The 27,409-nt window shown below is 37.1% G+C and overlaps 1 protein-coding gene across 4 annotated transcripts in view; it reads left to right on the top strand.

Moving 5' to 3' along the window:
* NAALADL2 (N-acetylated alpha-linked acidic dipeptidase like 2) overlaps window positions 1–27,409 on the top strand; it is a 1,146,579-nt gene that overhangs the window by 995,773 nt on the left and 123,397 nt on the right. For all 4 annotated transcript variants that reach the window (XR_005217472.1, XM_037840432.1, XM_037840429.1 and 1 more), the window contains exon 12: window positions 16,293–16,386. Coding sequence is in view for 3 of the 4 variants with exons in the window: in XM_037840432.1 (XP_037696360.1) it covers window positions 16,293–16,386 (94 nt within the window). In the remaining variant the exon portion in view is untranslated. The remainder of the gene's footprint in view (window positions 1–16,292; window positions 16,387–27,409) is intronic.

Raw genomic sequence — 27,409 nt, 5'->3', positions numbered from 1 at the left:
CAGGATGATGGCTGTGAGCGGACACCCCCGTTTTCTTGGGAAGTTGTGGTGTTTAGTGAATTTTCTCAGCCACTGAATTATTGCCTTTTGTCTCAGAGCTCTCTTAGTTCTGCTCTTGACTTGATGTGCCCAAATTGAAAGTCTTTGAAGCTTTCTGTATTGGGCTTCTTAGAGTAATTGTTTTAGAAAAAGAAAAAAGGATTAAAATAAATAAATAAATAAAAGGGTCCTCCTCAGAGATCTAATGGGTTATTGAAATGCTAAGAGACAAAGCAACCAGGGCCATTAAGGAAAGGTCCACAGGGCAGAGAGATCGGCTTTTCTTCGGGATTTGCATATGCGCCTTAGGGCCTGAGCTCCGCCCTTCCCCTTTCTGTGTTCACCAGAACTCCAAAAATCCTCTGCTTTTATTTTGGAGTTTTTCGTGTTGTTTTTTTTTTTTCTATGCCTGTCTCCTCTCTGCTGGGCTGGCTGCTCACAGATTCTCTGGTGTCTGGGCTCTGTCTATCTATGGTTGGAGTCTGGATCAGTAGAATGAGTTTCCGATAAGAGCAGCCACTGCAGTTCTCCCTTCTCCTTCCCGGAGCTGACAGCCCCTCCTCCCACGGGACTGACCCTGGCAGGGAGGGGCGTGGGTCCCCTGGCTGCAAAAACTTACAGATTTCGCTGATCTCAGCAGTTCGACATTTTCATGAGTGTTGTATGAAGTATGCCCAAAGACAGATTGCTCTGTGGTGTCCAGTCCACGCAGTTCCTGGCTTTCTACCTACTTTCCTGGAGGAGTAACTAAAACATACAGCTCACCAGTCTGCCATCTTGCCCCGCCTCCTCTCGTTGTTGTTTTGATTTTTGTAATGGCTAATGATGTTGAGCATCTTTGCATGTGCTTTTGGTCATTGGTATATCTGCTTTGGAGACATGTCTATTAAGGTTTTTTGCCCAATTTTTAGTTGGATTGTTTATCTTTTTGTTGTTGAGTTGAAGGATTTCTTTACATACTCTGAATATTAAACCCTCCAGGGACTGACCTCAAGCAATATGAATATGGATGATGAGTGACACTGGTAACCATTTGGCATGTGTTCATATTAGTTTTTATAAGTATTTGCCTGAACCTGGTTCAAAGGCCACAGTTAAGAGTAATAATAATTTACAGTCTACTAAGACAGATACATACTAATAATTAGACAAATCAACTTATGCGTCTCATTTATTGCCCTTGCTCTTCTTGTTGTATTCGATATCTATGTAGTCAATGCTATTTATTTTAAAGAAAATGAGAAAAATTCTTTATTCACTAAGGAATTACAGGATTATTTTACTTCATAATTCTCTGCATACATTTTTCTAGGCTCAGTAAAACTGGGTCTGTAAACAGGTGAATTAATATTGGCAAGTATCAAAAGTTATAATTCTTTATATAATTGCCCAGGTCTTCATTTTAAATATCCCTATTAGGTATAATCAACCCATGATTATGCCTTAGAATCATGTGTTCAGATTTGGGAACTGTCTGAGTGGCTACTGGTATTCTTGATTTGTTAAAATTTTGGGAAGGATTGGAAAAGAAAGAAAAAAGATACAAAAGAAAGAATGTTAATTAAGAGTCTAGATTCTGGAGCCAGAATGCTCAGGCTTAAATATCAAAATTGCCTCCTGGATAAGTGGCTTTGGGAAAGTTATTTAAGCAATACTGTTTCTTTAGCCTTCAAAATAAGATAAGGCTATTGTAAGGATTAAACGAGTTAGTTCATGTAAAGATTTTTTAATAATGCCTGGCACATTAAGTGCTCAATAAATGTTAGCTTCTATCATTATTATTACTATTATTGCTACCATTATTAATAACATTCCATCATCTAAATACTGCTTGGTGTTAAAGTTAGATAGTAGTGAAATTTAATGAAGATACTTAATTGTTAATTTGTCAATCAGTACATATATAATTCTATGCAAATTACTACTAAAATGGTAAAAAAGAAAAAAATCAATATTATGAAATTTCTTTTCCTAAAATACTAAGCAATGCTAACATACTGTGGTCCCTCTCTCGTAACAATGTGACTAGTAAAAGATTAGTACATGTGCTTAAAATCAGCTGATTGGTTATTTCCAAGTTAACCTGTGAATATAATTTTTTCTACTACAGTTTAATAATAGATCCCCAGTGACAACCACCTAGAGGCAAGATATCTAAAAATTGAAAAAAATTCTATCAGTAATCATTCAGAGGCCTGGTAGTAGAAAGCAAGTGTTCTATTTTAGCAATAAATTTCCAAATGCCAGACTTCATCTCTTTGCCAGAGGCTTTCTTCAAAGCCAAAGCTGCCAGTGCACACAGTCCAAAAGGGACATTAATTTAGTACTTCTGTGGAGCAGCTCTCATCCAATGCCTGATGACAGTGGTGAATCAATACCCAGGTCCCTTGCTCCTTAGATAAGAGCCTCTGCGTTTTCCCCAGCAGAATTAAACTTCACCCATGATGGTAGATGGTTCAATAGAAAGCCTTCTATTGGTGGTCTTACCTTCTACCCCGCTATCCTCACCTCCCAATGAATTACTTGCACTCAAATTTTGTCTCAGGGTCTGCTTCTGGGGGAACCCAAACTAAGTCTCATGGTAATCTGTTTGTGCTTTTGGAGTTTAAGCTGAGAACATAAAGAAGAGACGGAGCTTTCAGTAAGAGCAGAGTTGTAGACAAAGATTAAATCGGGTGTTTGCGTTCCTAGCAGATTAATTTGTTGTAGAAAGGGATTATCTTCTTTAATGCCCTGGCATTGACAGGTGATAAATGCATATTTGTTAAAAAATATATATATACCTTTGTTAGTTTAGGGAGCGGTAAGGGCCCAGCTCTTCAATGATCAAATTATATTGCTATGGATGACTTAAATTGATTTGTATGACTTAGCCTACTTTCTTAGCTCTTCATTCCATGGATTTCCTATCATGGGCAAGGAGTCCAGAAAGCCTTTGCATGGCCTGTCAGTCACAGCAGCTCTACAATGACTAAATGCACCAGCCCCCAAAACAGGTGTTCTGAAATACTTGCCTAGCCCTTAGGGGGTGGGTGGCACTGTAGGAAACATAAGGGTGACTCAAACAGTAATTTCTCATTATGATGGAGAAAGAAGGACTCTTTCTTCTCCAGTGGTATCGTCAGCTGGACTGGTATGGGTGTTCCACTGCCCCACTGTGCTGGAGTGCGAAGTTTACCACTGTTTGCTAATATAGGTCTATAAAAACACACATTCCTTCCTGGTGGTAGGCCTGTGCACCAGATAGGATAGATCACAAGGAATTACTAATAATAGCAACAAGTTTTAGACATCCCATTTATTCCTTAGTCATAATTCTTCTCCTTTTGAAAATGGATTTCCCTCTCAGAGTCTTTGGGATTCTTTAATAACTTTTGATATCCTTTACTACCAGGTAACTTCAGTAGAGACTCCCTCAGTTCAAAGTAGTCTAGTTCCTTTGAAACCTTAAGAAGGAAAGAGCGGAGTCTTGAACCATTTCTTTCTTGGAAGCTTAGGGGCTCCGTAACAATTGTCCTCTCTTTGTCCCACAGTGACTGAGCTTCACACAATCATTAGAACATGTAGAACATTGGGATAAAGGCATCTGCCTTTGCCAAAGCCTCCAAACACGCCATCAAAACATTTCCCCAGAAAGAAAAGGCCGTCAAATGGCAAGGACAGGAGGTCTATCCCAAGGTTCCTGGATGTCTCCATTTCTATATGGCAACTTTTAAATGGCTGTTCCTCTTGGGTGTGGAGATGAAGTGTTGTTCACTAGTTTCTGTGATGTATGTTTTGTCTGATGTGATGATTTTTGATAGTTGTGAGGGTTATATAAATCCTTGATCTCCTAAGACAGTTTTGATTTCAAGTAGTTTGTACAGAAATAGGCTTGCAAGATCATAGGTTTCTGAATTGAGGTGGCATGGTACCTCCTTTTTTGTTTTTTGAGGGAGGGTGCACAAGAAATATATTTTGAATAAGTAATTGCATAGCTCTGGCTGTAGTGTGGAGAGTGGGTTGGAGGCAGACATTTAGATCATTCAGGAAGTTTGTGGAGTAGTTCAGTTGAGAGATGATGAGAGTCTCAATACTTAATTTTCACTATATATAGGGGTACATAGCTCTTGTGCATTAATTTTGTGTACCACCATTTAATTTCTCCTTTTGGTGGGAAATACGTTGTGCATATCAGGAGCACATCTTTGCTTCCCCTCCTTCTACGGACACCACAGCTTTGAAAAGGCATCATGAGGGCTGGGAGGATGCTTCTTGCTCTACACGTCTCCATGGAGATCCCTGCAGGTTCCTTGCCCATGGCTGGCTGCCTGGAACATTATTAACCATATGGTGTTTGTTGCTAAATTGGGGGTTTCTTCAAAAAAGTGACATAAATCAGGGTCAAGTTATTTTAGGACGAACATAGTTTAAAGAGCACCATATATGACAAAACCCCAAGGTTTTTGCTTGTTTTATGCCCCTAACATTTTCCCTTTTCCCTTTTACATGCTAAGATTCTTGAGCCTAAATTATATACATGTGGTATAATTTCATCACATGTTCAAAGTGGAATAGAAAATGGTGTGTTGTAGAAGATGAAAGATTAATGTTTACTACTTTTCTATTGCTAACTTTTTTTTTCCCAAATGTGTAAATGTGGTATGATTTGTCTCTATCTGGAAATAACTGTTTTATATGTCTCTCCTCTCCCCTACAGCACATAACACAGCAATGATCACACAATAAAGGCTCAATAGATAATGACTGGTTGGTTTGTGATTTATCTAGTTTGTCATATTATGTCACACCATGCGATAGTGACCCAGTCTTTCTCAAATTCTCTCTCATGCAAAAGTATAAAATAGGTGTAATGATTATCTCTCAGCATCAACTTCCATATTAGGCCTCTATTGCATTTTTTTTTTTTTTTTTTTTTTAATCATCATTTTATTGAGATACATTCACATACCACGCAGTCATACAAAACAAATTGTACTTTCGATTGTTTACAGTACCATTACATAGTTGTACATTCATCACCTAAATCAATCCCTGACACCTTCATTAGCACACACACAAAAATAACAAGAATAATAATTAGAGTGAAAAAGAGCAATTGAAGTAAAAAAGAACACTAGGTACCTTTGTCTGTTTGTTTGCTTCCCCTACTTTTCTACACATCGATCCATAAACTAGACAAAGAGGAGTTTGGTCCTTATGGCATTCCCAATCCCACTGTCACCCCTCATAAGCTACATTTTTATACAACTGTCTTCGAGATTCATGGGTTCTGGGTTGTAGTTTAATAGTTTCAGGTATCCACCACCAGCTACCCCAATTCTTTAGAACCTAAAAAAGGTTGTCTAAAGTGTGCGTAAGAGTGCCCACCAGAGTGATCTCTCGGCTCATTTTGGAATCTCTCTGCCACTGAAGCTTATTTCATTTCCTTTCACATCCCCCTTTTGGTCAAGAAGATGTTCTCCATCCCACGATGCCGGGTCTACATTCCTCCCCGGGAGTCATATTCCACGTTGCCAGGGAGATTCACTTCCCTGGGTGTCTGATCCCACGTAGGGGGGAGGGCAGTGATTTCACCTTTCAAGTTGGCTTAGCCAGAGAGAGAGGGCCACATCTGAGCAACAAAGAGGCATTCAGGAGGAGACTCTTAGGCACAAATACAGGGAGGCCTAGCCTCTCCTTTGCAGCAACCGTCTTCCCAAGGGTAAAACTTATGGTAGAGGGCTCAACCCATCAAACCACCAGTCCCCTATGTCTGTGGTCATGTTAGCAACCATGGAGGTGGGGTAGGCGAATACCCCTGCATTCTCCACAGGCTCCTCAAGGGGGCACTACATCGTTTTTTTTTTTTGTTTTTTTTTTTTTACTTGTTTGTCTTTTTTCTTTTTTTTTTTTTTTTTAACTTTCCCTTCTTTTTTCAAATCAACTGTATGAAAAAAAAAGTTAAAAAGAAAACAAACATACAATAAAAGAACATTTCAAAGAGACCATAGCAAGGGAGTAAGAAAAAGACAACTAACCTAAGATAACTGCTTAACTTCCAACATGTTCCTACTTTACCCCAAGAAAGTTACATACTATAGCAACATTTCAGTGAACTTGTTCCTACTACATCCATCAGAAATTAACAGACCATAGTCATTTCTGGGCATCCCCAGAACGTTAAATAGCTTATCTGTTCTTCTTGGATTATTGTTCCCCCTTCCTTAATTGCTCTCTACTGCTAGTTCCCCTACATTCTACATTATAAACCCTTTGTTTTACATTTTTCAAAGTTCACATTAGTGGTAGCATATAATATTTCTCTTTTTGTGCCTGGCTTATTTCGCTCAGCATTATGTCTTCAAGGTTCATCCATGTTGTCATATGTTTCACCAGATCGTTCCTTCTTACTGCCGCGTAGTATTCCATCGTGTGTATATACCACATTTTATTTGTCCACTCATCTGTTGATGGACATTTGGGTTGTTTCCATCTCTTGGCAATTGTGAATAATGCTGCTATGAACATTGGCGTGCAGATATCTGTTCGTGTCACTGCTTTCCGATCTTCCGGGTATATCCCGAGAAGTGCAATCGCTGGATCGAATGGTAGCTCTATCTCTAGTTTTCTAAGGAACTGCCAGACTGACTTCCAGAGTGGCTGAACCATTATACAGTCCCACCAACAATGAATAAGAGTTCCAATTTCTCCACATCCCCTCCAGCATTTGTAGTTTCCTGTTTGTTTAATGGCAGCCATTCTAACCGGTGTTAGATGGTATCTCATTGTGGTCTTAATTTGCATCTCTCTAATAGCTAGTGAAGCTGAACATTTTTTCATGTGTTTCTTGGCCATTTGTATTTCCTCTTCAGAGAACTGTCTTTTCATATCTTTTGCCCATTTTATAATTGGGCTGTCTGTACTATTGTCATTGAGTTGTAGGATTTCTTTGTATATGCAAGATATCAGTCTTTTGTCAGATACATGGTTTCCAAAAATTTTTTCCCATTGAGTTGGCTGCCTCTTTACCTTTTTGAGAAATTCCTTTGAGGTGCAGAAACTTCTAAGCTTGAGGAGTTCCCATTTATCTATTTTCTCTTTTGTTGCTTGTGCTTTGGGTGTAAAGTCTAGGAAGTGGCCTCCTAATACAAGGTCTTGAAGATGTTTTCCTACATTATCTTCTAGGAGTTTAATGGTACTTTCTTTTATATTGAGATCTTTGGTCCATTTTGAGTTAATTTTTGTGTAGGGGGTGAGGTAGGGGTCCTCTTTCATTCTTTTGGATATGGATATCCAACTCTCCCAGCCCCATTTGTTGAAAAGACCATTATGGCTCAGTTCGGTGACTTTGGGGGCCTTATCAAAGATCAGTCGGCCATAGATCTGAGGGTCTATCTCTGAATTCTCAATTCGATTCCATTGATCTATATGTCTATCTTTGTGCCAGTACCATGCTGTTTTGGCAACTGTGGCTTTATAATAAGCTTCAAAGTCAGGGAGTGTAAGTCCTCCCACTTCGTTTTTCTTTTTTAAAGTGTCTTTAGCAATTCGAGGCATCTTCCCTTTCCAAATAAATTTGATAACTAGCTTTTCCAAGTCTGCAAAGTAGGTTGTTGGAATTTTGATTGGGATTGCATTGAATCTGTAGATGAGTTTGGGTAGAATTGACATCTTAATGACATTTAGCCTTCCTATCCATGAACATGGAATATTTTTCCATCTTTTAAGGTCCCCTTCTATTTCTTTTAGTAGAGTTATGTAGTTTTCTTTGTATAGGTCTTTTACATCTTTGGTTAAGTTTATTCCTAGGTACTTGATTTTTTTAGTTGCTATTGAAAATGGTATCTTTTTCTTGAGTGTCTCTTCAGTTTGTTCATTTCTAGCATATAGAAACATTACTGACTTATGTGCATTAATCTTGTATCCCGCTACTTTGCTAAATTTGTTTATTAGCTCTAGTAGGTGTATCGTTGATTTCTCAGGGTTTTCTAGATATAAGATCATATCATCTGCAAACAATGACAGTTTTACTTCTTCTTTTCCAATTTGGATGCCTTTTATTTCTTTGTCTTGCCGGATTGCCCTGGCTAGCACTTCCAGCACAATGTTGAATAACAGTGGTGACAGCGGGCATCCTTGTCTTGTTCCTGATCTTAGAGGGAAGGCTTTCAGTCTCTCACCATTGAGTACTATGCTGGCTGTGGGTTTTTCATATATGCTCTTTATCATGTTGAGGAAGTTTCCTTCAATTCCTACCTTTTGAAGTGTTTTTATCAAAAAGGGATGTTGGATTTTGTCAAATGCTTTTTCAGCATCTATTGAGATGATCAATTGATTTTTCCCTTTCGAGTTTTTAATGTGTTGTAATACATTGATTGTTTTTCTTATGTTGAACCATCCTTGCATGCCTGGAATGAACCCCACTTGGTCATGGTGTATGATTTTTTTAATGTGTCTTTGGATTCGATTTGCAAGTATTTTGTTGAGGATTTTTTGCATCTATATTCATTAGGGAGATTGGCCGGTAGTTTTCCTTTTTTGTAGCATCTTTGCCTGGTTTTGGTATTAGATTGATGTTAGCTTCATAAAATGAATTAGGTAGTGTTCCATTTTTTTCAATGTTTTGAAAGAGTTTGAGTAAGATTGGTGTCAGTTCTTTCTGGAAAGTTTGGTAGAATTCCCCTGTGAAGCCATCTGGCCCTGGGCATTTATTTGTGGGAAGATTTTTGATGACTGATTGGATCTCTTTGCTTGTGATGGGTTGGTTGAGGTCTTCTATTTCTTCTCTGGTCAGTCTAGGTTGTTCATATGTTTCCAGGAAATTGTCCATTTCTTCTACATTATCCAGTTTGTTGCCATACAGTTGTTCATAATATCCTCTTATAATTTTTTTAATTTCTTCAGGATCTGCAGTTATGTCACCTTTTTCATTCATTATTTTGTTTATATGGGTCTTCTCTCTTTTTGATTTTGTCAGTCTAGCTAGGGGCTTGTCAATCTTGTTGATCTTCTCAAAGAACCAACTTTTGGTGATATTTATCCTTTCTATTGTTTTTTTGTTCTCTATGTCATTTATTTCTGCTTTAATCCTTGTTATTTCTTTTCTTGTACTTGGTTTAGGATTGGTTTGCTGTTCATTTTCTAGCTTCTTCAGTTGATCCATTAGTTCTTTGATTTTGGCTCTTTCTTCCTTTTTAATATATGCGTTTAGTGCTATAAATTTCCCCCTTAGCACTGCTTTTGCTGCATCCCATAGGTTTTGGTATGTTGTGTTCTCATTTTCATTCGTCTCTATATATTTAGCAATTTCTCTTGCTATTTCTTCTTTAACCCACTGATTGTTTAGGAGTGTGTTGTTTAACCTCCAGGTATTTGTGAATTTTCTAAGTCTCTGATGGTTATTGACTTCTAATTGTATTCCATTGTGGTCAGAGAATGTGCTTTGAATAATTTCAATCTTTTTAAATTTATTGAGGCTTGTTTTATGTCCCAGCATATGATCTATTCTGGAGAAAGTTCCGTGAGCACTAGAAAAGTATGTGTATCCTGTTGATTTGGGATGTAATGTCCTGTAGATGTCTGTTAAATCTAATTCATTTATCAGATTGTTTAGGTTTTCAATTTCCTTATTGGTCTTCTGTCTGGTTGATCTATCTATAGGAGAGAGTGATGTGTTGAAGTCTCCCACAATTATTGTGGAAACATCAATTGCTTCCTTTAGTTTTGCCAATGTTTCTCTCATGTATTTTGTGGCACCTTGATTGGGTGCATAGACATTTACGATTGTTATTTCTTCTTGCTGAATTGCCCCTTTTATTAGTATGTAGTGGCCTTCTTTGTCTCTCAAAACATCCCTGCATTTGAAGTCTATTTTATCTGAGATTAATATTGCTACACCTGCTTTCTTTTGGCTGTAGCTTGCATGAAATATTTTTTTCCATCCTTTCACTTTCAGTTTCTTTGTGTCCCTGTGTCTAAGATGAGTCTCTTGTATGCAACATATTGATGGTTCATTTTTTTTGATCCATTCTGCGAATCTATATCTTTTAATTGGGGAGTTTAATCCATTTACATTCAACGTTAAAACCGTAAAGGCATTTCTTGAATCGGCCATCTTATCCTTTGGATTATGTTTGCCATATTTTTCCCTCTCTCTATTAATATCCTTTATTGTACCCATACCGAATCTCTTTAGTACTGAACCTTTCTCCAAGTCTCTCTGTCCTGTCTTGTTTCTCTGTCTGTATGGCTCCCTTTAGTATCTCCAGTAGGGCAGGTCTCTTGTTAGCAAATTCTCTCAGCATTTCTTTGTCTGTGAAAAATTTAAGCTCTCCCTCAAATTTGAAGGAGAGCTTTGCTGGATAAAGTATTCTTGGCTGGAAATTCCTCTCACTCAGAATTTTAAATATATCGTGCCACTGCCTTCTCGCCTCCATGGTGGCTGCTGAGTAGTCACTACTTAGTCTTATGCTGTTTCCTTTGTATGTGGTGAATTGCTTTTCTCTTGCTGCTTTCAGAACTTGCTCCTTCTCTTCTATGTTTGACAGTGTGATCAGTATATGTCTCGGAGTGGGTTTTTTTGGATTTATTCTATTTGGAGTTCGCTGAGCATTTATGATTTGTGTATTTATGTTGTTTAGAAGATTTGGGAAGTTTTCCCCAACAATTTCTTTGAATACTCTTCCTAGACCTTTACCCTTTTCTTCCCCTTCTGGGACACCAATGAGTCTTATATTCGGACGTTTCATATTATCTATCATATCCCTGAGGTCCATTTCGAGTTTTTCAATTTTTTTCCCCATTCTTTCTTTTATGTTTTCATTTTCCATTCTGTCATCTTCCAGGTCACTGATTCGTTGTTCAACTTCCTCTAGTCTTGTACTATGAGTGTCCAGAATCTTTTTAATTTGGTCAACAGTTTCTTTAATTTCCATAAGATCATCCATTTTTTTATTTAGTCTTGCAATGTCTTCTTTATGCTCTTCTAGGGTCTTCTTGATTTCCTTCATATCCCGTACTAGGGTCTCATTGTTCATCTTTAGTTCTTTGAGTAGCTGCTCTAGGTGTGTCTCTTCTGGTCTTTTGATTTGGGTGCTTGGGCTTGGGTTATCCATATCGTCTGGTTTTTTCATATGCTTCATAATTTTCTGTTGTTTTTGGCCTCGTGGCATTTGCTGACCTTGATAGGGTTCTTTTAGGGTTTGTAGACCAGTTGAAGTCCTTATCTCTAATTTATCAGATCTACAGCTTCGTGGAGTACACTTTCTCTAACTAACCAGCAGGTGGCGTCCACGAGCCACCTGTTCTCCACAAGCCAGATCTCCCCTGCTTAGCCTTTTTGGTGAGTGGGGGAGTGAGTCTTGTGGGGCCCAATTGGTGTCCCAAGCTTGCGTGTGTAGTTGGTGTTGCCTGCCCTGTTTGTGGGGCGTGTTTCTGGGCAGTCGGGGAGGGGGGGTGGCCCTAACAATCAAATCTCCCTGATGATCCTAGAGTTTTAAAGCTACTGCAATAGTCTAATCCTTCAGTTCAGTCCTGCCACAGTTTGTCTCTGCCACTGACCCACAAGTCTTTGGTATTGGCGTATGGCTCCTGAGACTTGCAAGTGGGCCCCTCTTCCAGGCTGTGCACCCCGGGTCCTCTGTTGAGGGATGACTGTGCTATGTCGCAGGTGAGTGCCGTCCCCCCAGGGCAGTTCTGGGCTGCTGGGCTGTGTTGGGAGGCTCCCAGTCTGCTCAAATGATGGCTGAATGGGGCTCTGTTAATTCACACTGCTCCCCCTTCCCAGCTCTGGGACATTCAGCTGAGGTTGCAGGGAAGGCTAATGTCCACGCCCAGTTTTGTGGTGTGTGCCTGTTATTTGAAGCACTTCCGTCACACTGGGTTGTCTGGGGCAGCTCTGGGCTATGGGGCTGGCGATGGGCAGGAGTGTTTCCTGTCCACCAGGATGGTGGCTGTGAGCGGACACCCCCCTTTTCTTGGGAAGTTGTGTTGTTTAGTGAATTTTCTCAGCCACTGGATTATTGCCTTTTGTCTCAGAGCTCTCTTAGTTCTGCTCTTGACTTGACGTGCCCAAATTTCAATTCTTTGAAGCTTTCTGTATTGAGCTTCTTAGAGTAATTGTTTTAGAAAAAGCAAAAAGGATTTAAAAAAAAAAAAAAAAAAAACGGCCCTCCTCAGAGATCTAATGGGTTATTGAAATGCTAATAGACAAAGCAACCAGGGCCATTAAGGAAAAGTGCCCAGGGCAGAGAGATCAGCCTTGCTTCGGGATTTGCATATGCGCCTCAAGGCCTGATCTCCGCCCTTCCCCTTTCTGTGTTCACCAGAACTCCAAAAATCCTCTGCTTTTATTTTGGAGTTTTTCGTGTTGTTTTTTTTCTATGCCTGTCTCCTCTCTGCTGGGCTGGCTGCTCTCAGAGTCTCTGGTGTCTGGCCTCAGTCTATCTATGGTTGGAGTTTGAATCAGTAGAATGAGTTTCCAGTAAGAGCAGCCACTGCAATTCTCCCTTCTCCTTCCTGGAGCTGACAGCCCCTCCTCCCCCGGGACTGAGCCTGGCAGGGAGGGGCGCGGGTCCCCTGGCCGCAAAAACTTACAGATTTCGCTGATCTCAGCAGTTCCACGTTTTCATGAGTGTTGTATGAAGTATGCCCAAAGACAGATTGCTCTGTGGTGTCCAGTCCACGCAGTTCCTGGCTTTTTACCTACTTTCCTGGAGGAGTAACTAAAACATACAGCTCACCAGTCTGCCATCTTGCCCCGCCTTCCTTCCTTAACTTTTTAAGTCTCCCTCTATTGCATTTTAAATCTGGCAGAAGGTCATAAAAACAATTCCACAATGATAGTCTAACTTACAGCTTAAGTATGAGGTATGAACCATGGTTACTTTAATCTGGAATTATGAAAATGGAACAAACCCCACAATGTTTTCTGAGTGTCTCTGCCTGGAACTAAAGAGAAATTGCATTATAGATCCATAATATTGGTATTGCTTTAGTGAGCCTATTTATGCCTAACTGCATTGTTCATACATCAATGAATAAATTCATGTGAAGCACTTATTGCAGATGTAGTCACTGTATTGGGCAATGGGGAAACAATAATCGAAGGAAAAACAAACCAGCCTAGCCCTACTCCCTAGATATTCAATTTAATAAATAAATATCTTTCTTCCTTTCTAAACTGGTAAGTAAGGGAAAGATTTGTGACAAATTCAGAAAATATAAATACCTCCTTATAAGGAAACATATTATTATGTAATACATTTAAGAAGAAATGCACACATGCACATATCTAATTTTCCCTAAATTGAGTGCCTTAAAATACTCTTTAAAACCTTTAAATACAATTAAAATTATTTCAGCCTGAGGCAGAAAAACATTTAAAATGTGATAACCGTAATTCACCTTTATTACCCTTAAAACCTAGAAGGCAGCTCTGTTTGTGGTTACTCTCCTTTGACAATCTGATCTTGCTTAACTCCAAGGGACATCAGTATTATTTAGTGGGAGATGGAAGTCTTTGCAATGTTGTGTTCATTAACTAATATTTCACTTTTATGACCCTTTCATATTTTTTAATACTTTTACTCCTGTAAAACAATTCTTTTCTTTCTAATTACTCTTCCCTTATCTTCTGGTCATGAGTACCACGAACTGAGAAGGCTGAAGGAAAACAAGGGCACAGGGGTCTTGAGACAGATTGTGTATTTGTGGGGTTCATACAATGGAATTACACAGAAGCCTACTCATTTTATAGATGTCGAGTAGCTATCTGCTAATACTATTTGCCACAGGGATCTAAATTTCATACCCATCCAGGATACGGGCCATAGATTTTTATCCCTAAAAATCACAGAAAGAGCATTTGTCAAGAAGTAAAGAGATTTGGGGTCTAGCTTTAGTTCTCTATCAATAACCAGCTGAGAGACTTTTTCTAGATCCTGACTCAAGCCTCATTTTATAGAAAAACAGAAAAAAGAGTGCAAGCCCTCAAGTCAGTAAGACTTGGGTATTGACTGCAACAAGTTGCCTAATTTTTGTGACTGTCAGTTTCTTTCTAACATAAACTTGATACCTTCCTTGGTATGTTGTTCTGAGAATTAAAGGTAATGATGTTTGAAAACTTCCAAACAACATCAGATACCTTGCAGGTGCTCAATAAGTTTCGATTATTGCTATTTTAGCACTTATTATTGTTAATATGTGTTCTCAGTGAGACTTATTCTCAGAGTTAACACAGGATGTTAATTCCCCAATACTTGTTTCTGGGGTTGTCAGGAAAATGAAACAATGTGTGTGTGTGTGTGTGTGTGTGTGTGCAAAGCACTTTGTAATGAATGAAGTCTTTTATAAATGTAAGGGAATATTGTGCAATGTGCCTGAGGGGGAGTGAATTCCAGAGGGGACAAGAAGTGTATGCAGAATGGCCCTTCTCTTCTCACAGCATGGTAGGGCGTGTACAAATCTCCCTTTTGCTCAAGAAGCTGCCAATAAGGTTGATTCAGTCTAAGCATTCTATCGTTGGCCAGGTGTCTTGGAAGTTCCAGTCTTTGTTTTGAGATTCTTTTTGAAAGAACAGCAAGGTGGATGGCTCCTATTTCAGCGGTTAGAGCTGCCAAATGATTCTTTAAAAAATCAGCTTTCTCCTGCAGCACTCAGGGAAACAACCTTTCTCTTCCCTCCTGTTCTTTCATTTTAATCTTTTGTCACGTGTGGTTTGCAGATTCCAAAGTGTAAACAAAACATGTCTGTTCTATAGTTTCTGTTATCCAGTGCAAATTGGAAAAAAGAAACCACAATGTTATTTAATCTTCTTAAATTCCTTTTTACAAATAGTTTGCTTACAAATAACAGTTTTCCTTGCATGATCTGGATAAGGTGGGTTGGAGTAGAAAAAGGATTTATATCAACCTATTGCAGACAGTGCTTTGTTCCTGAAGTACCAGCATAAGCAGAACAGGCAGTTCTCCAGGATTTTTGTGATCGCAATGCTGCAAATAATACTCTGCAAAGATACCTTAGGGACTGAGGGAGAAGTGGTTGCTACATTTGAGAGAAAAATATCTCAGAGGAATAAAGATGAATCAAAAGGGCTTTCTCCTTTTTGTTTCTAGAGAATACACTTTCCCCAGCATATGGAAGATCAAATTGAACTGTATTTTTATCATGGTATAAATAGGGCTAACGATTGGGAAATACAGCTTTTAAATATTAAATGGAATTGGCCCTTGTTGAGTATGTAAATTTGAATATTTAACATTTGTATTTTCCTTGTAAGTTATATCTTTTATGTGTTCTGTATGGGCTCAAGTTAGTGTAAGAATTTCCCTTGTGTCATTTCACAAGCTAATGCTTTCATTCACTAACCACATTTCATAGTACATTAATATCATCAACACAATAACCTTTCCCTGTGAGCTGCTTCAGTATTACAAGAGATGTTGGGAGATTTGTTAGGCCCAGGTAAATATTAAATATCATTTGAGAGAGAGAAAGAGGGAGAGTTGACAATGGCATTTGCTGCCAGCCCTAAGTTCCTCTGAGATATATTTGAATGCATAGGACTTGTTCAGTCTATTAAGCAGACGCAAGTTCAGTTGTTTTCAACCAGTTTTGGCATGGGGGGAGGTGGAGAATATGCATGTAAAAAAGTCCAGGTATGAGTTTTGCAAATGCCATTGAAAGCTTTATTTGTTTATTTATTTTAAACATTGATCTCATAAATGTATAAATGGTATTAATTTTGATAAATTTTGGAAAAACAGGAATATAGGAAAGCATTTTAAAAAAATAATATCTAAGATTTTAGAGGAATTATTTTAGGTTAAATTATATTTTAATGAAATATATCACTTATTAATTTTGTCTGGGATTTACTTAGGCCAATAACCAGAAATTGAGTTTTTTCACTTGTTCCTCTTTACTATTGTTTTGTTATACAACATTCTGAATTGTTATATAAGGAATTGTTTTAAAGTTTAAATATTATGTCTTCTATTAGGGAAGCCATTTCTCAATATTTTAGCTCAAAAATGGAACAAAATATTTCATTTCTTTATTCTACTCTGAGACCTGAAAAAGATACTGAGTTTTATTCATTGAAAAATAAAATAAAAAAATTGAAAGAAAAAATTTTATAAAATCATATTCTTTCCATCTGCGTTTTTATTACTCCTGATAGATAAGAGTACATGAAATAGTGAAAAAATAAATAAAACAAACAAAAGGCCTTAATTATGAAATGCTAGCATCTCTTTTTCTTTTTCTTTCAGCTCTCTGGAGAAGTGATTTTGCAAATTGCCAATGAACCAGTTCTGCCCTTTAATGCTCTCGATATAGCTTTAGAAGTTCAAAACAGCCTTAAAGGTAATTTTTCTTTGAATTATAGTAATTTTAGTAAATGTAAAAATTGTTCAACTGATTTTCAACAAGGAATGGATGAAGTCATCTTCTACCTTACTAGCTTTGGCAATGCAGTGCCTCCCTACCATAGAGGGCTATAGTGAGAAGGGCCTGGAAGAATTCTGTCGTGGGAACAGGAATAAGATGTACTTATTTGTGACTGTGAGGCAAAATATCAGATTTTATAAGATAATCTACCTACTTTTTCTTCTTAATCAAAGAGATTTGCAATTCCAAACTTTGGCTGTTATTACTCATAGATTCCAAATGGAATAATATAGTCTATCTATCTATCTGTCTACCTATCCATTTATTTTTACTTTGCAGCTAATACCTGTGGGTCCAAATAAGACTCACCCATATATTTCTCCACAGGAGTTTATTTGCTATGAGATATGTGCCCTCTTCCAATTCAATGAGAGATGTTGGTTCATGTCCTAGATCAAGGATGACAAGAAGGAAAATGGGGTTATTTCCATTGTACTCTGTTCCAATCTGCAGAATTCTGACTCCACCCTTTTCCCCTTTATCTACATACAAATCATTCAATTAGACTGTGAATTTGTCTTCATTAACCAAATACAAAGGGCAGTATTATAATTAAAAAGTACACCCTTCTCTTGACACAGATCTTCCTATCAGTTCTTTAATGAGTTATTTATAGACATGTACTCCTCATTACAAAAGCCAACATTTTAAATAAAGACTTAACTAGTAATCCTTGTAAAATGAATCATTTTAAAGAGTCAGATGTTTCCAGTAGTTGAAAGTTGAGTACATTCTATTTCTTTGACTACCTGGATTGCTTCTTGATCAGAGAATATCTCTAACACATTCTTCCCCTGCAATGATTTTTATGACTTTTATTTTAGTGGCTATAAAACCATGACCTCAGGACCAATTGAGCTGCTTAGGGCTATTTGCTCCAGTGCTAAATGACCTCATGTTGCTCTGCTTTCTGTATATCTAGGTCAGTTTCTATATAGTTTTCTTCTTTTCTACTTTTATCGTGCTTCCACCAGCCATTCTTCCTGTTGTCTGTGCAGCTACCTGTAGCAGTTACTCTGTTTCCCACTTTTAAATTTCTATTTCTAGATTATTTGGGGTTTAGAAACTGGGTAACCAAGCATATGACACTTTGCTAAATTAGAACAGAGCAAATATAAAGAAAAGCCTGACTAGTTCTTTTGTGAAAAATAAATATCATTTTTGCAAGGTGGTTTTTTTTTTAGCATCTATTTTATTTATCCTGTAAACTTTTTTGCTTTTTCTTTAGTTCTCAATTTCATATTCTAGAAGATTCCATTGGTAAAATATTTCAGACTTTCAGAGAGCTAAAGGAGAAGGTTATTATTTGTATTATGTAAAGATTTGTCCATTTATAAAAGAAACAACTGTAATTCATATAAAAGAGCTTCAAAGAGTAAACTGCAAAATAGTAACTTTGTAAGATAATTATAAATAATTTACAAGTTGCTTTGCTGTCCTAATTTTCTATAACAAATGTGTATTACCATTTTAATAAAGACATAAAGAGTTACTTTTATAAAGACTAAAGAAATAAAGCCATTCAAAACAAATATACTGGCAATAGTGTCATTTTCAATGTGGAGCTCCTCTATTATATATTTTTAAGTGATTGTTTTTTTATCAGTCAGTAAATGGGCACATCATTTCAGCATTATAGCTATAGTTTGATAGTTTTAAATAAGTGTGGGCTACTGCTGAAGCCCAAAAAAGGATCAATTTTGTCATTGTTAGTGTTATATTATTAGTCTTGACTTAAGTTGGCAGTCAGAACCCCTTTCAAAATCTGATGAGTATCAGGTCATAAGAAAAAATTAGAGTATATCTTTATATCAATGTTAAATTTCTTGAACTTGATGACTACACTTAAGGCAAGTATGTAAGTAAATATCGTTATTTGTAAGAAAAATACATGGTAATGTTAGGTGTTCAAGGAGTATGAGAGCAACCTGCTCTCAAATGTTCAGAAGATAAGAGAGAGATAGAGAGATAGATAGAAAGAATGATACGGCAAAGGTGGCAAAATGTTAAAATTGGTGGATCTGAGCATCTGGAGGGTGGGATACGTTCTCTAGGGTTTGTATTATTTTTGCCATTGTCAAATACAAAGTTTCAAATTTCTGATGAAAGCTCTACTCAAAAAACTATATATGAACAAAAATTTTTGCATAAAAAAAATCCCATAGAATTTTCAGGATCTCCCGAACCCATTTATTCATTAGTTTAGCAAATATTTATATATATATGTATTTATACATACTTCCACAACAACAATTATACCAAGCAGATAGATAGATAAATAGAGAAATAAATAAAATTTTAAAAAGTAAAATCACTGCTCTTAAGAAACTTACATTCCTGTGGTAGGACATATACAGCAAAAAAGAAGGAAAGAAGGTAAAAATATATTGTCAGATAGTAATACATGTAATGTGGAAAGAGGCAGGGAAGGGGTTACTGGACAACAGGCATTGTGGGGTTGGAGTGGGGATTGTAGTTATAAACAGGATCAACCCAGGGAAGTTGATAATGAGAAGGTAACATCTGAGATAGCATAGCAAGGAAAGGGGACTTTTTGCAAAGAACATTATTAGAAAAAGGAACAGCACATGCAAAGGCTAAATTTCATAAATAAGGAGGCCGGTGTGGCTAGAGTGGAATGAAGAATGTTGTATATAGTGAGAGACAAGATCAAAAGAGATAACATGAGGGCAGAACATTTAGGGCCTTGTATGCTGGTGTAAGGCATGTTGCTCTGAATTGGGAAGCCATTAAAGGATTTTCAGCAAAGACCTGACATTATCTGAACTAAAAGACTTGAAGTTTATGTGTGGAAGTGGGCATCAATAGCTTGTAATTGCGAAGTGGGAAGGAGGGTTATCTTAAACCTGACAGAAAATTCAACCACCATATGTGGATGAGTGTGGCTTATAACACACACTGTAAACTGAGGTAGCTGGCAGCTGTTTGAGGTGTGTTTATGCATGTGTGTATATATATATTTTGTGTATTCCTATGACTCACTTCAAATAGGTGCAGTTTTTTACATTCACCTATTGTTTCTATCCATTGAAACTTGCATAAAGCAAAAGCAAAATTGAAATTAGTGTTAATGTGCAACTTGTTCCCTAATATATCAATCAATTTGGAACAAATTTGTGTTTTCAAAACAAGTGTTATACCAGAACTGACTGTAATTGTATCCAGAGTACAGAAGAGAGCTATAACCTGGGGATATAAATTTGGGAGTTGTTAGCATATAATCAACATTTAAAGCTATAATCCTAGGTGATACTGCTAAGAGACTGAGTGTTGATAGATGAGAAAAAATGTCTAAGAATTCTGGGACACTCTTTCATTTAGAAACCAGGAAAAAGAGCTGGAATTAGAGAAGGAGACCAAGAAGGAGTGGCCTGTAAGAGAAAAACCAGATGAAGCCAAATGAATAAAATCTTATAAAATGGATGTAATGATCACTTTTATCAAATGCTGCTGATAGGTCAAGAAAAATGAGAGCTGAGGATTGATTACTGGATGTTCCGGTTTGCTAAAGCTGCTGGAATGTAAAATTCCAGACATGGATTGACTTTTACAATGGGCTTTTATTAGTTCACAAATTTTCAGTTCTAAGGCCAAATTAAGGATTAAATGTCCAAATTAAGACATCCAGAGAAAGATAACTTTTCTGAAGAAATGCCCATGGCATCTGGTTCCTCTGTCCATATGGGAGGGTATATGGCCAGAGTCTGCTGAGCCTCTCCTGTGGTTAGCTTCTGGTTTTTGTTGCTTTTTCCAAAATTCTCTGGGCTTCTGTCTTAGCTTCTCTCTCTCTCAAGTCTTATTTCTCCCAGGGCATTTCTCTCTAAGTTTCTGGGGGTCCTCTCTTAGCTTCTTAAGAGCAACCTCTCGATTTCATCTCATAGCTTCTCTGATTCTGGTTTCAACAGCTGTCTCCAAAATGTCTCTGAGTGTTTTATCTCTGAAGGTCTGTGTTGGCTCTGAGCTCTGTCTGTCTCTCTCTGAGCTCTCGTAAGTACTCCAGTAACCTAACTATGACCCACCTTGAACTGGCGGTGTCGCATCTCTATGGAATCAACCTAACCAAAAGATCACACAGACGATAGATCTGTCCCCACAAGAGTCGATTAAGAGAACATGGCTTTCCTGGGGTACATAATAGATTTAAATTAGCACACTGGATTACCAATGTGGGGTCATTGGTGACCTTGACAAAAACAGTTTTAATGGAGTGTATAAGCAAAGAACCAGTAAGAGAGTTCAAGAGAAAATGGGGGTATGGGAGGTTACTCATTACAGAAGTGTGGTAGATGGTAAGAAGTATGGAATTGAGAAGATTTAGCATGTTGTTTTGTTGTTGTTTAATGAGAATGATCTAATGCTGAGGCAAAGGAAGATTTGTGAAGGGAGAGTGAAGGGAGAATTGCTGAACTGATTTTCTTGAGTAAAGGGAATGGGATCAGTGTAAGGATAGAGGGCTTTGCCTTATTTAGGAACACAGTAGTTCATTCACAAATATGTGAGGAAAGGCAGAGCATATGGCAGATGAGTGAATGTGATAGCAGACACTCTTGGTGAATCTTCTTAGATTAGAAAATAAAATAGTTGTTTGGTGAATGGAAGAGAGAACCAACTATGAAAATGTGATGAAATATATATTTAAAATGGGGTAACTCAGAGCAATTGTGCATTTTTCCCAGCCCTCAACTGGAAATGCAGGCATAGAAAGGCAGAGAGTTGGAGATGACCAGGGCTAGGGCTTTGCTGGGAGAGGACAATGAACTAGATAAGATAAGGAAATTGAAGACATATGCAAAGGAGCAATTATAGTGATGGACCAAAATATCTGAACAGTGTATGGAATAAAATGAGGACATGAAGGAGGAATGAGGGTGAGTGAAAAGAAGTAGGATCAATAGACTTTATTTCTTGGTGAGGTCAAGGAATTGAGAGTGACTGAGCTAGAAAGACAGGAGGTTGTGTTTAGCAAGCAGGACTCTTGAAAATGAGATCACAGATATTGGCAATGAAAATGTCCAGCCAGGTTATAACCATGGGGATGTGGTAGGTGCTGACTAGAGGAAAAGAGAGATCTGGATATGTCCATGTGGATATTGAAATTGCCAAAAATTAAAATAGGAGTTGTATACAAGAGGGTAACTGTGGGCCAGGAGCTAAAATCATCAAAGAATGAAGAGTGATCTATAAATGCTGGATAAAGAAGGGGTTAAGGAGGAGTGTATTATCTAGTGCTAATATATTCAAGAAACAAAAAGGGAGCACATATCATTCTTCTATGGTCAGTGGTATAAAGGGAGAAGAAAGAACCATGGCAGACATGAACTTTTTCCTAAAATCCAAGGTTTTTGGTGAGTTGAGCTGGGAGCGTTTTGCCTTTTTGCAGTTGCGTCTGACTGTTCTTGCATAGGTGAAGATTTTTTTTTTTTTTTTGGTCGGGGGAGGGTTGTGGGTTATTTTTGTGTTTTGTTTTCTTTTGATGTGAAGCTCCTTGGGTATCCCTGTCATATTCACTTAGAAAGATGTGTCCAGACTTGAGATGTACCCATATTACAAAACAAAGCAAAGCAAAGCAGAACAAAACAAAACAAAAATTTTTAAAGTAGACCAAAAATACTTCTCTTATCATGTTCTGGTACAGATATTTGATCCAAATGATATAATTTTCCACCTTTGAACTATAAGATTTTGGTTTTTAGTCATAGTAATTCAAAACTATTTGCTTTGCATCATGATCAAAGATTATTCAAACATTTGTTAAATTGTGGGCAATTTGGTGTACCTTTTCTATTTTGACTACATTGGATATAACCTTATTTCTAAAATAGAATTTACAGTGTATGAATAAAGGACAACACTTATTAACACTTAAATAAATATTTCAGTTTCAATTTTAGCTACAATGCAAGATGATTTCATTAGTTAAACAGTTTCTATACTGTGTTGAATGGAACAATTTTACTGCTTAACACAAGTTTAAAATGTTGATGTATTTACTTATTGTGTTATGACAGTTAGCAATGATCAATCTTAAGATCTCAATTACAGTAAAAAAAAAAAAATGACCTTCAAGGCTGAAGTATAAAATACTGTTTTTCCTTATTGCAAACTATATAAGTATGAAGGTCCCTAAAACCCAATTGCATTTTCAATGGTGTAATTTTTACCCCTTGACATCTGGCCATCTTGTTTATTTATTACACTAGTTTACAGTAGCAGCAGACCACTCTCAACCATTCTCACAACCACCAGAAAGAAGGATGATTTACCAGTGAATAATTTGTTTGAGTTGATTTATTGGACGGTTCTTGAAAGCTCATTTTGCCTGAGTGACCTTGGCTCTTAATATTTGGTCAATGCCAATCACATAAAAGTTAGAGAATGAATATTTATGTTTGGTATATGGGGATATAATGTAAACATAATGACTGATAAGATAACCTATACACTTTAGACATATTTGAAACAAATAAAATATGTCTGAAAATGCACATACAAGGAAATGGTACTAGTTTGTGAGGACAGAGAGAGGTATCAAGGATAAATAAAGTAGTACCACACTCGTGAACTAGGAAGCATATGAAGAAATAAACATTTAATAATCTTACTAAGTTTACTGTTTTTCACTTTATCTACTTCTCAAGGTATAAAACAGCACTTTAAGATAATTAATGACTATAAATGTGATGCTTTTTGTTTAATAGGCGCTATTTCTCTTTGTCAGAATTCTGGATGTTAATTATTTAGCATTATCATAAAAACTGGAAATGAACAAATAAAGTTAAAGTCATTTCCATTTGATCTGGCTATGTACACATTTGTTTAGTGCATGCCAGACTCGGCAGGAAACATAATTTTGAGCTCAGTGGCTTTTTGCCACCTCCCGATTGTCTCACTAAATGTAAACTGGTGCTTGCTCTTTGAACAACTGATGATGCTGATTTGATCTGAATTATTTTCCTTTTTTACTAGCCCTGATAATTCATTAGGGGTGGTATTTAAATGTGAAGATGCCAGTAAGGCAAGCATTCTGTATCCTGTTACATTTGTACTTTGATATTTTCAAGTGTCAACTTGGTTCTTTTTTTCAATCACAAGTGATTGAGACCCCACCTACTATCTTTTCTTCTTTCTGAATAATGTAAGATGGATTTTCCAATTGGAAACATTAAGTTATGGCTGTATAAATTGGATGATTCTAGTTCTCACTTCCTCAGTGTCCAATCTTGGTTTTGATCACAGCCAATTCTGACCCTGAACTGGCTTATAAATAGCGACTGAGCAGCACACTGGTTCCTTGTCCTGTGCCTTCCTTAAGAAGTATGAGGCAGCATGACTAAAATGTAAACAACTTCAAGGGAAGAGTCCTATGGGAGTTTTGAATTATGTGAGGATTTTTCTAGTTTGACCTGAACTGACATTTCTTGAACTGATCTTTTTCTGTGACAAGGACTTAAACGTGAAAGCAACCTCTGAGAGGTATCTTATCTTGTCTGTTCAAATAGGAAGAAAAAAATGTCAATAGTTTGGCTATCCAATGGATACAAATTCCTAAAAATATGTTTAGTCTTAATCCCTGTGATGGTTAGGTTCATGTGTCAACTTGGCCGGGTAATAGTACCCAGTGTCTGGCCAAGCAAGCACTGGCCAAACCATTACTGCAAGGACATTGGTGGCTGGTTAATAAACCAGACGGCTGGTTTATTAAGTCATCAGTCAATTGGTTGCAGCTATGACTGATTACATCAACAAAGGGCATGTCTTTCACAATGAAAGAATGGAATCAGCTGGATTTAATCCAATCAGTTGAAGACTTTTAAGCGAGACAGATAGAGGACCTTCACTTCTTCTTTGATTAACCAGCGAAGCATTTCCTGAGGAGTTTATCAAAGTTGCCAGTTCGTTTCCTGAGGAGTTCATTGAACACATTCATTGAAGTTGCCAGTTTGCTGCCTGAGGACTTCATTGAACATCTTCATAGGAGTCGCCAGTTCACTGCCTGCCCTATGGAATTTGGGTTCGTACATACCCACAGTTATATGAGACATTTTTATAAAATCTTATGTTTATAGATATCTCTTGTTGATTCTGTTTCCCTAGAGAACCCTAATACATTCCTATTATATTTTTGTAAGGACTCTGACCACGTAACTATATTAAAGATTGTATTTCATGCACTGATATACTATACCTAGTTCAAAAAAGGATTTGACCAGTAGACTCAATTCTTGATGATAATTGCATGACTGTATAGCTTTTATTGTTTGACTATGTGATAGTGAAAACCTGGTACTGACACTCCTTTAACCAGTATATGGGCAAATGAGTAATAAAATAATGACAAAAATATATGAATAATAGAGGAGGTAAAGGGTAGGGGAGAGTTTGGGTGTTCTTTTTTATTTCTTTTTTTAAAATATTTTTTTCTTTATTGTGGATTAATGAAAGAGTTTGAAAATTGTTTGTGGTGATGAATGCACAGCTATACGATGATACTATTAGCCATTGATCATATACTTTGGATGGATTATTTGGTGTGTGAGTACATCTCAATAAAATTGCATCCAAAAAAAAAAAAGAAAAAAAGGATTTGAGGCAGATGGGTCTGTAACAAAATCTGTTTGTATCTACATTGTCAGCATTTGTCTCCTGAGCTAGTTTTTCTTTTTCCCCTTTCTTTTGAGCTCATATTTTTATTGCATAATATCCTTTAATGTTTTTATTCTAAGTGTCTTATCCCTTTTGTATTCCTCAGAATTATACTTTCCTTTTGTTTACCTCCTATCTCACAACTTGTTGTTATTAATGCAGTTTCTCTCTGTGATCATTTCTTTCACTATTCTGACTACTTCATCAAAATACATTTGAAGATTTCTTTCCAGTACCTAGATTTTTTATGTGACACCACAATGACTGACATACATTAATGACTTCTTATCATTTTCCTACTCTCCCATTATAGTAATTGTCTATTATACTGTTATTTTCCCCCTAAATGTGTTTTTAGGATAAAACCCTGTGCCCATGACAGGATAGTACCACAATCTTTATTCCATGAGTATTGCCTTAAAGGCAGCACCTTTAATTTTTTTTAGTGATATTTTAAATCTTGGCTTATAATAGACCATAAAATACCTGTGCTTTCATTTTGGTTAGTATTATCCAAGCCAGCCCCACCCACCACCCCCACCTCCAGTTTCCAAGTTTAGCCAATACATAATTAAACTCATATGTGTTAGTAAATATACAACTCCATCCTTCTGCCTCAGGAGGAGAGGGAGAAGAATAGCTACACATTAGTGTAATTCATTCAAGAGAGTTTTGACTTATTCTTCCAAAGCAGCCAGTAGTTAGATCATACTATCACAAACATAATACAGCAGCAGTATCTGTGAGCCACGAAAAGACTCTATGGTTTAATTCCTGCACCAGTCAAAGGGACACTGCTGGGAGGCGAGATGTGTTGATAGTCTTGGTAGATTTGCATCTGCCTCAGCTACTGGCATTATTGATAGTCTTTAAAACATAGGAATGTGTTGCCTATTTTTCAAAAAGTGGCCAGACTAATACTTTGACATCTTTGCAAAAAGGATTTCTACTGTATTCAGTTTAGTTAAAATTATCCATTGTCTTCTTGGCATATTGCATCTTTAAATAACATCCTTTTATCTATGTACTGTAAAATCAATGTTAGATGATTTGAGTATCAATAGTATACTAGCTCCTAGATTTCTTTCTCTACCTGAGTTTCTGTTTAACATCCATAAATAACCAGCTGAGATGATTCATTGTGATTCATACCAAAGAAGGTCGCATGAAGAATAGAAAATGTAGGGTAATAAAGGACTGTAGTTTCCTCTGGCTGAAATTGTACTGCCAATTTCTTTTCTTCTCTCTAGTAATGCCATAAGATATTTTTAAAATGACATTAAGTGACATAAACTGCCCCCCCCCCAACAATCTTTTATTCTGTTTGTAACCACTGTATTATGTGGGACATAAATCATACTTTTTCTTGTTACTATAAATCAGTGAAGTCTACGCCATGGTTGTGCAATTGTTAGCACCTTTAAAGCTGTGATAAGCTCATCCGTAGAAGAATAGATTCTGTGAAATACTATTGAAGAAAAAAGCTATGCTTCTTTGATGTAAAATTATAGTTTGAGAGTGTGACTAGTACATTTTACTATTAATTTAAAATGGAATTGAGTGGGTCTTTAAAAGTACAGCACAAAATAGAATCAAAAGACAGAAAAATGGAAATAAAATAAAATAGAAAACTTTTTGGAGTATGGAACTCTGAAGAGGGACCACAGTGGTAGGTTGACAATCCACTTTTTAAAATAGGACAGTCATAAATATTTCCAGGAAGTTGTAGAACAGACAATATACAAGGGCTCACGCCAAACTGAAACTCATCAGGTTATGAAGTGCCTCAGGCTACAAGGTGGTTTGTGAAGGTCCTAGGTCCTGGCAGGTTCAATGTGCAGATTCAATGCTTGTAGTCAGTGCTGTAGTTACTGGTTTTACCCCAAAATCTTAGAAGCATTAAGTATATAGGACACAAATAAAGTTTCTTTGAGCTTCTGATCCACTGTTGAAAGGTTTTTTGGGTCCTACATCAAGGTCCTTAGTTGGAATGAGTTTCCTGGAAAGCACCTTAGCACTTTAAAAGTCACTTCACAAAGCCTGAGTACTCTAAGTGTCTTACATTCATTGCTTTATTAAACCTTACTCTAGCCTTGTGAGCTAAGTATAGAAAAAAGAACAGTTTAGAGATTAAAAAATTGGGGCCTGTAGTGTTTTTTTGTGTTAACCAGGTTTAGATATTTAAGTGTTGGGTTCAGTGCTTGAATCTAGATGTGTCAGATTCCAAAGCACCTGCACGTTTCAGTATGCCAAACTGCCTCATGAACTAACTTGA

Source organism: Choloepus didactylus, chromosome 1 (genome assembly GCF_015220235.1).
Source record: "Choloepus didactylus isolate mChoDid1 chromosome 1, mChoDid1.pri, whole genome shotgun sequence".
In the NCBI taxonomy this organism is placed as follows: domain Eukaryota; kingdom Metazoa; phylum Chordata; class Mammalia; order Pilosa; family Megalonychidae; genus Choloepus; species Choloepus didactylus.
The sequence above is the reverse complement of the archived record's forward strand: the minus strand, read 5'-3'. Positions and strand labels throughout refer to the sequence as shown.